The 15707-nt window shown below is 40.2% G+C and overlaps 1 protein-coding gene across 1 annotated transcript; it reads right to left on the minus strand.

Annotated features, from left to right (window-relative positions):
* Positions 1 to 20: 20 nt before the first annotated feature.
* mdm2 (MDM2 proto-oncogene) lies at positions 21 to 15337 on the minus strand. The gene is made up of 12 exons (XM_082509929.1): positions 14989 to 15337; positions 8988 to 9058; positions 8824 to 8898; positions 6679 to 6812; positions 6531 to 6580; positions 6151 to 6209; positions 5107 to 5194; positions 4815 to 5008; positions 4604 to 4735; positions 4442 to 4513; positions 4179 to 4356; positions 21 to 2244 (listed from the first exon to the last, which is right to left on the minus strand). The coding sequence occupies exons 2-12, from the start codon at positions 9039 to 9041 to the stop codon at positions 1724 to 1726; spliced, it is 1557 nt and encodes a 518-aa protein (XP_082366055.1). The 5' UTR covers positions 9042 to 9058; positions 14989 to 15337; the 3' UTR covers positions 21 to 1723.
* Positions 15338 to 15707: the final 370 nt, after the last annotated feature.

Below are 15707 nucleotides of genomic sequence, written 5' to 3' on the forward strand. Positions count from 1 at the left end.
AATAAATGACAGACCCGTGGTTAGAGAAGTAAAACTTTATTTAGTTTCACAGGAAACATTAAATTTATCTTATTATCCAAAAAAAGCTTTCAGAAACATTTCTTAAATAAACTTGAGTATTTTAAATAAATAAATATCAAAGATGTTCAACACTCCATTTTAACGGCAATAATTTCTCAATAATTAAACAACTTTCAAAGAAATTTCCAGAAAAACCTGAAAACATGTCAAAGAAATTTCCAGTAGTTAAATATATGCATGAAAATGAATTTGGGTTCCTTTCAATGACACTTCCCAAAAAAGGGTCAGAAATTAAATGCCGCTAAAATAAAGCACTGCTCGATGTTAGCACCCCCGGACACTTTCAGATGTCGGCAGCGTCATGCACCATGCAGCGTCAGAGCCCTTTGGGTTTTTAATCCGGTTAAGGTGACCTCATCTCAAGGGAGAAGCTGAGATGCAGAACGAGGCGATCCAGGAGCGAGCGAGCTTGGCGGAGGCGACAGAGAGCTGGCGCAGAAATGATTCAGGGTCGAGTGCCATTTACAAGACGCGGCCGATGCTTCTAAAGTTTGCATCATACAAAATATAATTAACACATTCTAAAAATATCTCTCTTTGCCACAGAGCGCCACACCTGTCCACACCAGAACACTAAATGTGGTTTAAGCCTCAAAATAACTGACAACAAAAATCTCTCATTTTTTAAAATGTCTTCTTAAAAAACCTCAAAGATCTACAAAATGTCTGAAAGCTAGCTGTGGAGATGTTTCCATCAAATTTCAAGGTGACACAAAAACATTCAACAAGTTACAACTTCTCACATTTGAGCTCCACCTCCATCTGTTTTCTGATTGATTTAGTGAAGAAAATTTCTAAAACTTTTCAGAAATAGCCTCTGCCAAATTTAGTTTTCACCACCAGCAGTTTCTTCATTCATTTTAGCATTACTTCCATTTTTCAATATATGCTGCCATTAAATGAAGTTTACATTTACTCATGCACCATCTTGTGGTGCGAAATGGTATTACATTAAGGTAGAACTCAGCCTTGGTTTAAGGTGGCATCTCTTTAACATCACACACAGGTGTTTTGAGAATAAAGTCATAGCTGTGTTTCTTAATATTCACCAATATTTATAGATTTAGTTAATTTTGTGAGGTTCTAAACTATTTTTAAATAAAAAGTCTTTAAAATGCAGCAGGAAAAAGAAAAATCTCAGATCTAATATTCTGGTCTTTTTCCACTGCTGTTCATATGAAATTCTGGGGGCTTCTGTTTGTAGGACTTTCATAATGATGGTGGAGCTTTAGAGGGCGTGGACCTGAGATTGACCAGTGAAGATGAGTGTTTATGTAAGCTGCGCCAAAATACAGAAAGCAAAACAGAAGAAACGATACCAACCATTTAAAAAAAAAAGAAAAAAGAAGAGAAACCCGAAGCAAAGGGAAGCTTGGCGTTACCCAACAGACCCTTGACGGGCTCATTCCAGAGGTTCAAGGTCAGAGAAACAGTTCAAATAGCAGAATTATTAACTTTTTCAAGAAAATCTTCTCAGTTTTGAAGAAAGTGCCCGCATGTGCCCGAGAACTGAAAGTTTATTTTATTTGGGATTTAGTCAAAGTATCTGCAGTTATTCTGAAGTTTGTGGAAGTCCACATGTGAGAACACCAGCTGTGAATGCTCACATGAATGGGCGGTGTGTGGGGGCAAGGGCGTGGTCTCAGCTGAGGTAGGTGAGGATGACAGACTGGATGGGCAGCCTGCAGACTGGGCACAGTTTGTTCCTCTTCTTCAGCTTCCTGGCGCAGACGTAGCAGGACATAAGGTGTCCGGTCCGTCCGTGCACGATGCAGCCATTCTTTGGTCGCGACTGACAGATGAGGCAGGGGTCCAGGCACGAGTCCGGCAGACGCCACTCCGCCGAAACGCTGCGCTCCATATCGGGGACTTGCATGGTAGGAGGAGCAGCTGGAGCTGCAGCTGGAGCTGGGGAAGGTGGGAGAAGCTCCTGAGAATCAATGGAGGATGAGTGTGAGGAAGAGGAGGGCTGGGATTCGGGAGTCCAGAGCTTCTCCTGTGAATAGGAGGAGGAAGGCTGGGAGCATGAGAGGAGATCCTGGGAGGCGGAGTCAGCAGCGGCGGAGGAGCAGGTGGAGTCGGACGCACACTGTGAGTGCAGAGGAGGAGTTTTTAATCTTTTCCCATCTGGAACATCGACTCCGTTCTCCTCCATGTCAGAACCTGCAGGACACAAATCAATCAATCGATTAGCAGCTTGTCTGTCACCGAAGATAAAACTGACAGCAAGCTGCAGTTCCTCTAGTGGCCACTTGAGGAAAAAGTGAGCCAGTCAGCACCTGCAGGTTCTCACCTGAACATCTCTGTGCTCTTCTAGAGCGTTTTTAATTAAATTATTCGATTTCTAATACTACTACTACTAATTATAATAATAATAATAAGAGACTTGAAAATGATTTCTACATTCATTTTGTGATTGGCTATTCATTAGAAAGTGTGTGCAGATAGGGATGTGCATCAAAAATCGAGTATCAGCTACATAGATCTGAGATGAGGTGTACAGCAGCAGCTTGTCTCTTTTTCCTCTCTGCCTAATGATTGGTTTTCTAAATTGTCGCTTCGGTATTCTGATGTAGACAATCATCACCAGTGGTTTTAGGTAGGCTGTGTCTGACTAATATGAAATAATCTGAGTGATGTGTAATTCTGCACAGGTGTGTTGACATTGGCACACAGGGACATCTGACCTGGTTTTATAGACTGAAGATATTCTGGGGGTTTTCAAATCAAATCAAATCAAATCACTTTTTATTGTCACATCACATGTGCAGGCACACTGGCACAGCACATGCGAGTGAAATTCTTGTGTGCGAGCCCCACAAGCAACAGAGATGTGCAAACACAACAACACAAACGAGCAAAATACAAGAATGGCCAACCTGAAACTAATAAATATATGTACAATATATAATAGTGTATGCATTTCTGGATGTGTATACTAAATATTTTCCTACGTGTGTGTGTGTGTGTGTGTGTGTGTGTGTGTGTGTGTGTGTGTGTGTGTGTGTGTATACACATTTTTACAAATTAAATAGTAAAAAAATAAAATAAAATAATAATAATAAAATATATAAAATATACAGAGTTGAATATGTGCAAAACAAGTGGCATTTATATACAGTGTGGAGTGCATAATGTTGAAGTTCCAGTAGTGAAGCTGAGGTGTCTATGACGTGTTCAGCAGTCTGATGGCCTGATGGAAAAAGCTGTCTCTCAGTCTGCTGGTACGGGACCGGATGCTGCAGAACCTCCTTCCTGATGGAAGCAGTCTGAACAGTTTATGGCTGGGGTGACTGGAGTCCTTGATGATCCTCCCCGCTTTCCTCAGGCACCGCTTCCTGTAGATGTCTTGGAGGGAGGGAAGCTCACCTCCAATTATCCGTTCAGAGCACCGCACTACTCGCTGGAGAGCTTTGCAGTTGTAGGCGGTGCTGTTGCCATACCAGGTGGTGATGCATCCAGTGAGGATGCTCTCAATGGCACAGTGATAGAAGGTCCTGAGGATGCGGGGGCTCATGCCGAATCTTTTCAGTCTCCTGAGAAAGAAGAGGCGCTGCTGCGCCTTCTTCACTGTTTTGTTTGTGTGTACTGACCACGTAAGATCCTCAGCCAGATGTACGCCAAGGAACCGGAAGCTGCTCACTCTCTCCACAGCAGCGCCGTTGATGGTGATGGGGGTGTGTACTTCTCTGCACCTCCGGAAGTCCACTATCAACTCCTTTGTCTTTGCGACGTTGAGGGTGAGATGGTTGTCTTGACACCAGTGGGTCAGGGCGCTGACCTCCTCCCTGTAAGCCCTCTCATCACCGTTGGTGATAAGACCCACCACTGTAGTGTCGTCCGCAAACTTCACAATGATGTTTTTTCTAACCTTTACACTCGTCTTTGATTCACTGGAGATTTCCCTTTGTTATTTGAAAACACCGGCTCTGTGCTTTTTTTGGTTTTTGTTTTTTTGGGGGGGTATGTTAAATGAAGGAGTCCAAACTTGATTGACTTTTGAAACGTCTGTGTCCCCCTTCTTTCGTTTGCACCTTTTTGACAGCATTACTCTAAAAACAAACTACTTTGGTCTCTGTAGTCATGATAAGATTTACCTGGAGGTTCTTTGGCAGCTGATAGGTTGGTCGGCTTTGTGGGCAGGGCTTTAGGGCTGGAGGAGGCACAGTTGACGGACACATCAGGTAGCCAATCCTGGCGCAGATCCCAGCAGCGGAGGCAGTTTCTGGGCAGAGGAGGGTTCAACTCATCGCATTTCGCACAGCGCCAGTAATCCTGAGAGGAAAACACTCCATTACACCTGAACAACTTGCGTAAGTGTGTGGCTTTGTGTCATCTGTGTGTTTGTGCAGCAACTCACAGCTTCAGTAATCTCTGTGTCTTCATCAAAGGAGTCGTCGTCATCTGCTTCGAAGATTGTGACCTCATATACCTGCAGCACACAGACAAGATGGCTATTAGTATCGTTGTCGAGCCAAGGTAGATGTTTAATGGCCAGCTCGGTCTATTAAGTGGTTCTTACCTGATCATCAGCAGAGAGAGAAGCATCATCTTCATTGTAATCATCTGAATCTATGGACTCGACTTCAAATTCAACACTGAAGTTGTCGCTGTCAGAGTCTGACGCTGCGTCCGTGACCTCTGACCTCCCAGACTAAACACACACAGAGTCCACATTCCACATTATACATCAACACAGGCTCAATAAACCACTGATTGTGCGTCATGCTCACTGTGCTGTGCGAGTCAGATGATTGGCTGCTGTGTCTTTCTCGCCCGCTCCCAAGTCCTCCAATCACACACCAGGACAGGCTGTCGTCGAACGTCAGCGAGTAGCTGTCAGACCGTCTCCTTTTCGTGCCTCCCTCTTCCTCCTCCTCCTCCGAGTCTTCTTCAACATCCCCCTCGTCTACACTGTGTGAGGGACCTGCAGACAAAAGGTGGGCGGAGTTTGGTTAAACAGTTAAACACCTTGAATGAAATGGTGGTGGAGTTAGTGCTGGTACATCTTGAGGAGAAACTCACCTGGCTCATTGCTCCTGCAGCTCCACCTTCTCCTCCTCCTTCTCCTCCTCCTGTCAGGCGATGAAGAGCAACCTTCTGTTTCTGCCGCCTGAAAGCACAAACACGTTTTTGAGCTGATTTTCAAACTTTTAAACTCTTGTTGGGCCATAGAATAATCACCAAATTCCATGTGACTTTTAAATTAGATCATACACATTAGATTTGTTTATGATCATCATCCCCAAAAGGTTCAATTTCTCCCAAACACAAAACAAAAAAGTCACACAAAGGCAAGAAGGAAAGACTGGAGCCTCCTGGTGTGCAGCCAGATGTGTCTGAGTATGTGTGTTAATAGGATAACGTGGCTTGTGTTCTAATGACACAATTGAGTTAACTAATAATACAGCAAAACACTTTGTTTGTTGGTTTTTGGTGTTTTTTTGTCTGTAAAAATTCTGCTGCAGCTCGTTCGTGGTTAAAGTGTGCGTTTGGATTATTTAGCCACAAACAGCAGCAGCACAAATTCAAAGTTTTACAGTTTGCCTGCTCTTTACGTTCACCGCCACCCTCTTGGATTGTTAAGCTGGGGTTACTGGGACTGCTTTTACTTTCTGAGTTGGAAATCTGAGTTTCCAACTCAATCAGGAATTCACTATAATAGCGTTTTGAGTGCTCAGCAAGAGTAGAATGTTTCTTTCTGTAATTCAGAAGGAAGTCTGTGAAAGTGTCGGTAAATATATTCCTCAGTGAAGACTGCAGCAGTGTTTTTGCTTCTTAGGTGGACTCATAACTGGAGTTGAGTGCACCTGGAAGTAATTCTCTCGTAAGCTGGAATGGTTCAGAGGTTGGAGCTTGTAAAATGGTCCAAAATAGCCTGTGTGAATAGCACAAGGTGAAACTTTACTTCGAGTTTATTCTAAACTTCTTAAATGCTGCGCTCACAGCGAGGGAAAGGAAGCTGAAGGTACGTAAATGTGAAGGAACAAACCCGGGCTAGAAATACCGAAGGTTTATCTGGCAAAAACACAATAGACGTAGAGAATCCAAACATGGTGTGCGTCTTACCTCCGTCCTTCTGTCTGTCTGGCTGCTGCTGTGCGGCTCACTCAGACTTGTTGTTGATTCTAAAGAGAGTGTTTGTCAGAGTCAGACCAGCAGGATATCATCTATATATACACAAACACACACACCCTCAATATTTAGAAAGTATGCCTTTATCCTCCTGAAGGAAAAGCAGGTGGAGGTCTAACATTTCTTCCCCAAAAGTCAGAAAAACAAGTTAATTTGGAGTCAATTGGTGTTTACACAGAACCAAAACAGCTCAATTTTAGCCCCTTGGCTTTCCACCTGTGGGCACTTCAGGGGATGTAAGACTGGATATTTTCGGACCACAAAGGTGTAGCTGTATTTAATAATGTGCCTCGTGTGCAAAATGCGATTCCTACCTGGACTCCTGACAGCCACCAGGTTCTTGGTGATCATTGCAAACAGAACCCTGAAACAAGAAAACATCACATATTTTATTTAAAGTTTTTTTTTTTCCTTTTAGTGAGTCTGAAGGACCAAAAGCTTCATCCTCTACCACTCACTCACCGCGGCTCTTTCACGGAGAAGCTGTCGACTCCCAGCACACGGCCCAGAGCATCCTGGGCGCAGTGGACGATGTGTTGCTGCTTCTGGTCGTACAGCTGCTTCTGGATGATGTACTGACCCAGGTAGAACATTACCTGCAAAAACACAGAGATACATCGTGGGATGATTGTAGGATGCACAGGCTAATTATTACATTTGGGTGTTTTGTTATTGTGGTTTTTAAACATCAGCAATTTTACCACCATTACAAGACTGCAGTCAGATTAGCTGAAGTTATGCACTCTGAAAAAGGATAAGCTGAGTTTCTTCTCTTTTCTCTACATCCAGAAAATACTGTTCAGGTGTTCTTTGTTGATCACACATATAATTACAGCGTTTATCTTGCCTCAAAACTGGAAACTCTGCATGTTCCTGTTGGTTTTGGAGCTTTTGATGAGCAAACATGGAATTTATTAGTAAAGTATTTTCCAAAACAAATTTTATTTCCTTTTTAAACGCACCAAAAATCGTTAATATGCATGAAAAATCCTAATAATATGGGCTGCTTGTAGCTTTTGTTAGTGGGCGTTTTCTTCTCAACATCTAAGCTGCAGCAACAAATGAGAAAAAAGAAATCCAAGTCACAGATGATGAGCTCACAAAGAAAACAAAACAATGTATAAATAAATAACGGTGCAAAAAAATAATACAACCGCAGGGTCTGTTTATAGAGCTTAACACAACGAAGACCACTGCCCCCATTTGGATTCCACGATGGTGGAGCTAAGGTTTGTGAACTGCAAAAGAGAAAATCAAAATGACACTGAAGATTGGCATAAGAGTGGGATGCAAATGACAAGGATTTAACCTTCAAAATAAAAGACCACGGGCAGGGGGACTGCCCAGAAATTAAAAAGTGTCTATATGTGGGAAGCACTGCAGACATGAGACTGAGAGGGAAAAGGAGTCGAATAGGGAATCCTGGAAAAATCATGAGGATGAACTAAAGGAGAGCTGGGGTGAGTCTCAAAGTTCTCCTTTTTTCACGCCGTCTTCATTAAAAGGCCAAAACACCATTTTTCCTGCATTGGTAATAGATCTTCGCAGTGACCAGTAATTTCCAGCTACCACGCAGCTCGATCACACCAGTGTACCATGGAAAAGAGCAGCTTGGTCACAATCACGATATCAGCAATAACGGCAGAGTCTGAAACTTTCAGGGGCAACCAGCAGTGACGTGTCAACAGAGTACCACAAATGTCAATGACAGCAACGACAGCGTGCGAAATCACCTCCGGCAACTCGGGGTGGGCGGGTCCCACGCTAGCCTTCAGACTTTTCTAACCTTTCAGAGAAGCAACTGAAGCGAATAAGAGCGCAGTTCAGTGTAGTAAATACAATAAAGGGGTTACCTAGGCAACCAGAGCCTGGAACATCCGCTATTGACGCGCGATGAGCAAATTGCTTCCTGTTTAGCTGTACGAAAGCAAAAAGAACAATCAAACACTTAAAATAGTTTTCCACTTATAGTTTGTAAAGTTTCTTAAGACTTTCTGCAACTTGCTTTTTTATTCTGTCTTTCGTTACATCCTGCCTTTTTTTAAAACATTTTTCTTTTTTTGCATGCCAAAGAGCAAAGTGAACTGGACTCAAATATCTTGTAAGTGTGCACAAACTTGGCCGAATAAAGATGACATGCACGTTTCTGATAACGATTTTTAAATATGTAATCGTAACACCACCAGAGACAATATATATCACATTTTATAATTTTTACTTTGCTGAGCTCATCCTGCATTCTACTTTACTGAGCCGATTTTATTACAGCTGTGTCTAATGTTTTGGCTGCTGTGATAGCAGATTTTTGGACAGAAAAAGCATATTTAATCTCACGCACTATCTGCAACGTATGACTACAAACTTCACCACAAGGTGGCAATGTTTCATCATAAAGTGTGCAAATGCAGTATGAGGCAGGTGTTTTAGGCAGGAGGGGGCAGTGGTAGTAAAGGAAGTTCTGGGTTCATTCATTCATTGCTGTCTGTGAATGCAGGTCCGGTAACAGTCCTAACACCACCTGACGACACCCCTCACACATCAAAGCCAACAAAAAGACTGTCTCAAAGCTCCCGGTGAAATGTGGAGCAGTAAATGGAAATGCTGTACCTCCTTCATGGTGAAAACATCTTTAGTGGCTCCAGCGTGCTGCAGCAAAGAGCAGAACTCTACCTTTGGTCTCACCTGAACACACACAGAGAGGAAAACGTTAAGTCACACAGTCAGTGAAGAGTTACGAGCACATGAAGAAGTCGGGAACTTGCCGCCCTCACCAGTTTGTTGTCGTCCTCCGTGGTCCAGGTGTTGGTATCACTGTCGGCTGACATGGTGAAGCTGATTGTCCCTGCACGCCAACACACAGCAGATTATGACAGATTACATAAACCAGTACAGTATTTTTTAAACATAATAGATTTGGAAAAAGCGCTCCTAAAGTAAATCTTTTTCACAGCGTAAGACAGATTAGGCATTCATCATTAGCATTAGTTATATTTCTTTGAAGTCCTCCCCCTCCATCTGCGGCACTGCAATATAAACCCGGATACAGAAAGTATAATCCCAGGCTTACTGTATAAATATTATCATCTTCTTCGTCTGTGTTTAATCTGCCTGGTTTAAAAAGTTAATTTAACCTTTTAAGATGATGCAGGTTTGTTTAAAGCAAATCAAATCACTTTTATTGTCACATCACATGTGCAGGTACACTGGTACAGTACATGTGAGTGAAATTCTTGTGTGTGAGCTTCACAAGCAACAGAGGTGTGCAAAAGTATAATAACATAAGAACAAGCAAAATATAAGAACGGCTAAATCTGAGAATTATATGAATATAAGAGTGTATGCATATTACTGAATGTGAATACTAAATGTGTATGTGTACGTGTGTGTGTGTGTGTGTACACATATTTTACAAATTAAATAGAGTAAACAATAAAATATCTAAAATATACAGAGCATGCCGACCGCCTGGTGTTGACTGAGAGCAGCCGGTTCCTTTTCTGTGTTTTTATTTTGCTTACACAAAAACACATCTGGAGGAAAAACCTCGGCCCTGGACGAGGGCTGCTGAGCCTCCAACTGTGGATCATTTAACTGAAGAAACCACTCACGTGTCGAGCTGATACTTGAATCAGATATCAGTAATGGAAAAAGCAGATCAATATGGCCAATCTATTGAAATCTGTCCTCTGATTATTAGATTCATTACTCTGTGATGCAGCAAAGCAAAAAATAATCATTTGTGCATTTACAAAATTCAGCTTATTCATTTAAGACTGGTACGGGATTTGAATTCTGTACTGAAAACACCTGCAGTCAAGGTACTTGTACACTAGGAATGGATCAGTGCATCTTCACCTGAAAGTCTGAGGCACCCTACCTGACCGAAGTTTGTGTATTTCCCTATTTGATAAACAAAAAATGCCAGCTGCCGTTAAATCCCGAAGAAGAAGAAGCTGTGTCCCAGAATTCATAGTGCAGCCCAGCTCAGTTTCCAACAATGACGGCAGCTAGTTAGTTTTAATATTACTCTTATTATTCTTTCTGGGTCACAAAATAAACGTTTAACATATTTTCAGGTGAGAATGTAGCTGTGTAAACCTCAAATATCTGCTCAGTTTATCAAGACACCACATATTTTCAAAAGCTAGCGCGATAGCTAGCCAGGGGCAAGGCTCACTAGAGCCTGTGAGAACAACGGACTCCTAGTAAATCGTTTTCAAACCCACCGCCGTCTTTCGCTACTCAGATTAAACATGATATATAAGTCACTTAGATAACTTAAAAATGTTATTGTTTGGCTTTTTTTAGTATTTTATTTGTTCCTGAGTAAGTCAGTTTGGCTGAGATTAAAGTTATACTTTTTACACAGCTGAATAAACCTCAAGCAGACAACAGATTATCAGATGTGTGAGATGCTCGAGAATATACTCCGGTGTCCTGTTATATTTTAGATAGCAAGGAGTTTATTAAACGTCACAGAAACAATCTGCAAATTTCATTAAAATTTAATAAACTATCATCTTGTCTTTAGTTTTAGTTAGCACATACCTTAAACACTTAAAGCTGTAAGCTAATAATAGTTATATAAGAGCAGACGCATGCTGGTGCAATAAGCTGTACGTTCTACATCCAATGGATGCATGATCTGATTAGTCGACTAATCGCAAAAATAATCGGTGACTAGTCGACTATCAAAATAATCGTTTGTAGCAGCCCTAGCCGTAAACAGCTTGTTTAGCGACACCACAAAACAAACAATAGCGTAACATGAAACCATAGATGTTTTCATATCGTTATATCGAACAGCCCTAAAGCCTGGTGATTTTTATTTTTGTGGAGGGCAGAAACCTCTTTGAGCAATAATCTGATCTAAATACTGAGTTCAACTGTAAACTCAGGAGCACAGGTATCAGTGCAGATATTGCCTGTGACTGTAATTAACAGGACATTTACTGATGTAAGTGGCTCATATTTACAGTATCTGATCAGTTGTGACCTGACATGGTGTTAAGATGAAAAGCTCTAAAATCAAAGTTATGGAAGATCTCTTTGTTTCTGTGATGTACAACCGGAATATAAATAACCACAGATATGTGCACAGGCTCCCAGCCACACTGATACCGAGCCAGGATTTCATAACCGGTGCATCACAAATTTTCATTCAGAGCAGAATGTCACTTTTCAACATTTTTCAACAGGCAAATAAAGCAAGAAAATGTAAAAAACATCACACTGTCAGACTTTAACAGAATTTACTTACCGATATAAAACACATATTTACAGAAAACATTCAAAGAAGCTTGTACTAACCTTTTGTGTCAGTTTTGCTTAAAAAGTTACTGAATCTTTGCTTGTTTTTAACAACACAAACGTGTAGTCCTGACACAACACCTGACAGACAGATCAACTCAATAACCATCCAGTCTTTTTGCATTAGCACCAGGTTAATGCTTAATTAATCAGCTGTTAAAAGTCTAAAATGTTTTCCAGTATTCAAGAAATAAAATGAAGTCCTTACCTTACCTTACGTATATGCAGGGGAAATAAATCCGTTTTAGCAGCTCATCTTGTGCAAATAAAGGCAGATAAAGTGCAGAAAGAGTGGAGCAGGGCAGAGCTGCAGCCTCTTATAGACCTGCTCAGACATGTCAGGACTAGACCAGTTTAAAGGCCTGGCCTAGTCTGACTGGGGCCTATCATGCCCTGACTCAGCTGTACTGTAGGACTGGAACAGCTGATTCAATCATAGAGCTTCTGTAGACAAGCCAGGGCTAGTCTGCATTGACTCATCCTATCAAAGTTACATAACCACACTAACCAGAGTGCTGGTTATCTCACTAACCAGGACTAGTCTTAGCCAGATAACCAGTGCCAAATCAGGGGCACAACACCTGCTTGATCTGAGCACAGGAAACCGGGAAGATCAGCGCAATACTTAATTCTCCAATTTATTATTTATTCCAACCAAAAGTGTTTTTTACATATACCTTTTCTTTCTGGTCTCAAGTCAAAAACACAAAATTAGACCTAAAAGACAATATATTGAAATAAGTCATAAATAAGAGTTCTTCTATTCTATTTCTATTTTTGTTTAATTTTCGGTTTTCAGTTCTTTTTTTTCTTGTTTATTTTTTATTATACATTCAAAAATATATATTTTTAAATATTTTTCTGTGTTTCAGTGTTAGTTTCACACTTCTGTTTTTTAAAATGTTGTTTCTAAATGTAGCTTTTTGAAATGCACAGACTTCTGTTAAATAATGTAACATAGACAGGTTGGCTTAAAGGCCCATTCAGACTTTCTTTTAAATCAAACACTGTAAAATCTAGTTTTTATTTTGATTAACAAAAATGTGGTTTCAAACTTTTTAGTTTAAATCTGGTTAACTATGATGACTAAGACTGGACCTTGTTCTTTCGGTTACTGTAAAAAGACACTTATTGATTGGATTTTAAATTTTCCAACAACCCTGTGAGAGCCTGTGAGACTTTGCTGGAATTCAAATTCAAATTCAAATTCAAATTTTATTTGTCACACACACACACAACCATACACAGTATGACATGGGGGTGAAATGCTTGTAGCTGTACAATGCCCGACCATTAAATGACAGAAGAAAAGTTTTACAATATTTACAATTTACTACAAAAATTTACAAATTAACTTAGGAATTTACAGTAAAGAATGTGCAAATAGCAGAAGAGATTATAAAGATAAGGATTATAAATTATAGGAATTATAGGATTATAGGAAACTGTAAAAATAAAAAAACAAAGCAAAAACAGACAGCCCTGTTTCCACAGAGGTGCAGGACTTTATTTTAAAGTGCACCCACACAGTTCAGAGCTGTAAACTACAAATGGCAGTGGCTCAGAGATGGAGAAGACCAACCTGACCACAGTACACCGGGGTCGCCAGACATGACAGCAGCACTCAAAAGTCACGCTCAACAAAAAACAGCCATAAGTTTATCTGTTGATTTACCAGCTCACCAGGGACATAAGTTTAAAGTTCACATTTTTCTAATAACGATTTCCTTTTTGTTTTTGCAGGAATAATCAGCAAACAAAAACAAAACATATATGACATAAAAATATTAGTATGGGCCAAATTATGTGGTATTCCCAGGTTCAGGTTTGCTCTTTGCACCCAACTCATTTGACAAAAAAAAGGGAAAAAAAATGCATCTGACGGTTACTGCTAAATATCTGATCATAATCTCCATTAATCTTGGGTAAATTAAACCTCCAACCGGGATCAAAATTGAGCTTTAGGATTGGCTTAACGCTGTCTGCATATGTTCATTTTCAGATCGCTGGATAAACAAAAGTGTCTGATTCTGATTTAAAGCAGCAAACAGACCAGAAACTGCTGAGAATACGAGATATTCTCAGCCATCTTAAAGCAAATCAACATAATTTCATTAACAGCACAAAATCCATCAGATCAAAAATGAAAACAATTGTATTGTTTTTGGCTTTGGCTGTTCAGGTTTTTTCTTTTTTTCTAAGTTGAATAAATCCAGAGATAAATAAAGATGATTGTTTTATGCTTTTTTACTGAACTATGTAGCTTTTATTAACCCTCTTATTTCTTGTAATGATTTAACTTCTGAGGTGTTTTTGTTTTACTAACAGCATGTGGTCACCGTTTTCCTATTAAATTACTAATCTATTGATTTTGTTTCACATTGTCTACACATTGCTGTGGCTGTGACCTCTGTACCTCACAGTCTTCCACCTGGAATAAAACCACATTATGAAGAAAGCTTTGTTTGCCGTTTCAGACCCAGAAATTAAACTGCATGTAATAAAATTTAACACAAATTGTTAACACAACTATGATAATCTAATTAATGCAACAATGTGAGGCAAATAAACATGTTTAACCTTATTTTATGAATGATTATTATTATTAACTTTATCTGCATTGAACTGTGAACATACACAAAATGCTTAAACTAATTATCTTACAGTGCTACTTTCACTACTTCAGCCTGAGTAATCTTATTGTTGTTCCTGTGTGCACCACTTCCCCATGTCTTCTGTTTTTATGAGCACATCACTAGTATCTGATATTGCATACAAATAAACTTCTTGTCTTTTAAGGATCCTAAAAGAGCTGCCAAGGTGAAGCCAGTACACTTTGTACTTGTTTGGCTTTGCTTTTGCCCTCGAGTGTGTAATTTTTCCCCGCAAACAGCTGACCGGCTGTGTGAGTCAGCTGCTAAACCGTGACAACTCAGAAAGGCAGGAAGGTTTGCCCGGACATGTCCCGCTCACTCTCCTCTGTCTGAGTTTGTGTCTTACACACACAGATCTGAGAGAGCCCGGCCGGAACCTTTCATCACCTCTAACTATATTATCTCACACTCATCGGAGGAAAATTAATGAGCAGATACTTCAAACTGACCGCAGACTTCAGGAGCTAAAATTAAAGGCCGATTATTGTTTTGTCTGCAGAACGAGGTACTAAAGAGCTCAGTTGCTGGCTGCTAACAGTGGATAAAAACACATCTACTTATAACTTTATGCATGAAGCAAAAACAAAATTTAGTAATACATTACCATAAATCAGATATAAAAACGTCTCAATCTGAACAGTTAAATCCAATTTTCCCTGCGGTATTGACGGCTAACGCTGAAGCTTTAAATATACTTTTTACATATCCTTTAAACAGTAATTTTAAAAAAACGCAGAGACTAGAAACCCACCGAAAGCATTAGTGTTAAAGCACAAAGAGTTATTTTAGAGTGATCGTTTTATCTTACCAGGATTGAGCAGACGGACTTGAGTTGCTAGAAAGCAGCGTCCACGGCGCTACTTCTCAACGCGTGTCAACTTGATCAGGAAACCCCGAGGCTCCGCGGCCTGCTAGCCACAATATGCTATCAACTTGCCAACGCGGACTTCTGCTGCAGTTAGAGCGCTAAAATCTGGCGCAGAAAAGTTTAGCTGTTATTTACGCACATTTCTAATTCACTTATGATGAAATAATATCCAACAACGACGTTAATCCAACAATTTCCCGGACAGTTGAGCCACTTCTACTTAGTGTTTACAACGCTCGCCACTCAAAGGCTGTGACTTAGTCAGATGGCGCCCCTAGTGGCTAGGAAGCCGACACTTTCTCAATTCAAATCCCCAAACACACTGATACGACAATAAAACCATTAAACTCATCCAATCTGAGCAGTTTGGGCCATAAAATTCCTGTTTATGTAAAAAAAAAAAAAATAATAAAAAAAAAATACAAGAATAAATTATTAATTTCAAAATAAAGGCCAGTCTACATTAGCAGGACATGTTAAAAGATCAGTAAATTGCTAATTTGTTTTTATGAAATTATTTTACCTCAAAATTATACATATGATCGTGCTTTATTAATTTCTTTGACATGACCCAGAGCTGTGGGAAGTGTGGGGTGAAGTGGAGGCTGTAAAAGTATTCATGTTACAATCAAGTCATATTTTTGAGGTTGATGTATATT

Source organism: Aulonocara stuartgranti, assembly GCF_965226115.1.
Source record: "Aulonocara stuartgranti genome assembly, chromosome: 17".
Classification (NCBI taxonomy): domain Eukaryota; kingdom Metazoa; phylum Chordata; class Actinopteri; order Cichliformes; family Cichlidae; genus Aulonocara; species Aulonocara stuartgranti.

Bases quoted from the DNA above. Each gene is read 5' to 3' on its own strand.
- mdm2 (XM_082509929.1), bottom strand. From the start codon at position 9,041: ATGTCAGCCGACAGTGATACCAACACCTGGACCACGGAGGACGACAAC. The intron at 8,899-8,987 runs GTGAGGGCGGCA...GTGTGTGTTCAG, and splicing joins CGGAGGACGACAACAAACTG to GTGAGACCAAAGGTAGAGTT. The intron at 4,514-4,603 runs GTAAGAACCACT...TGTGTGCTGCAG, and splicing joins CTCTCTCTGCTGATGATCAG to GTATATGAGGTCACAATCTT.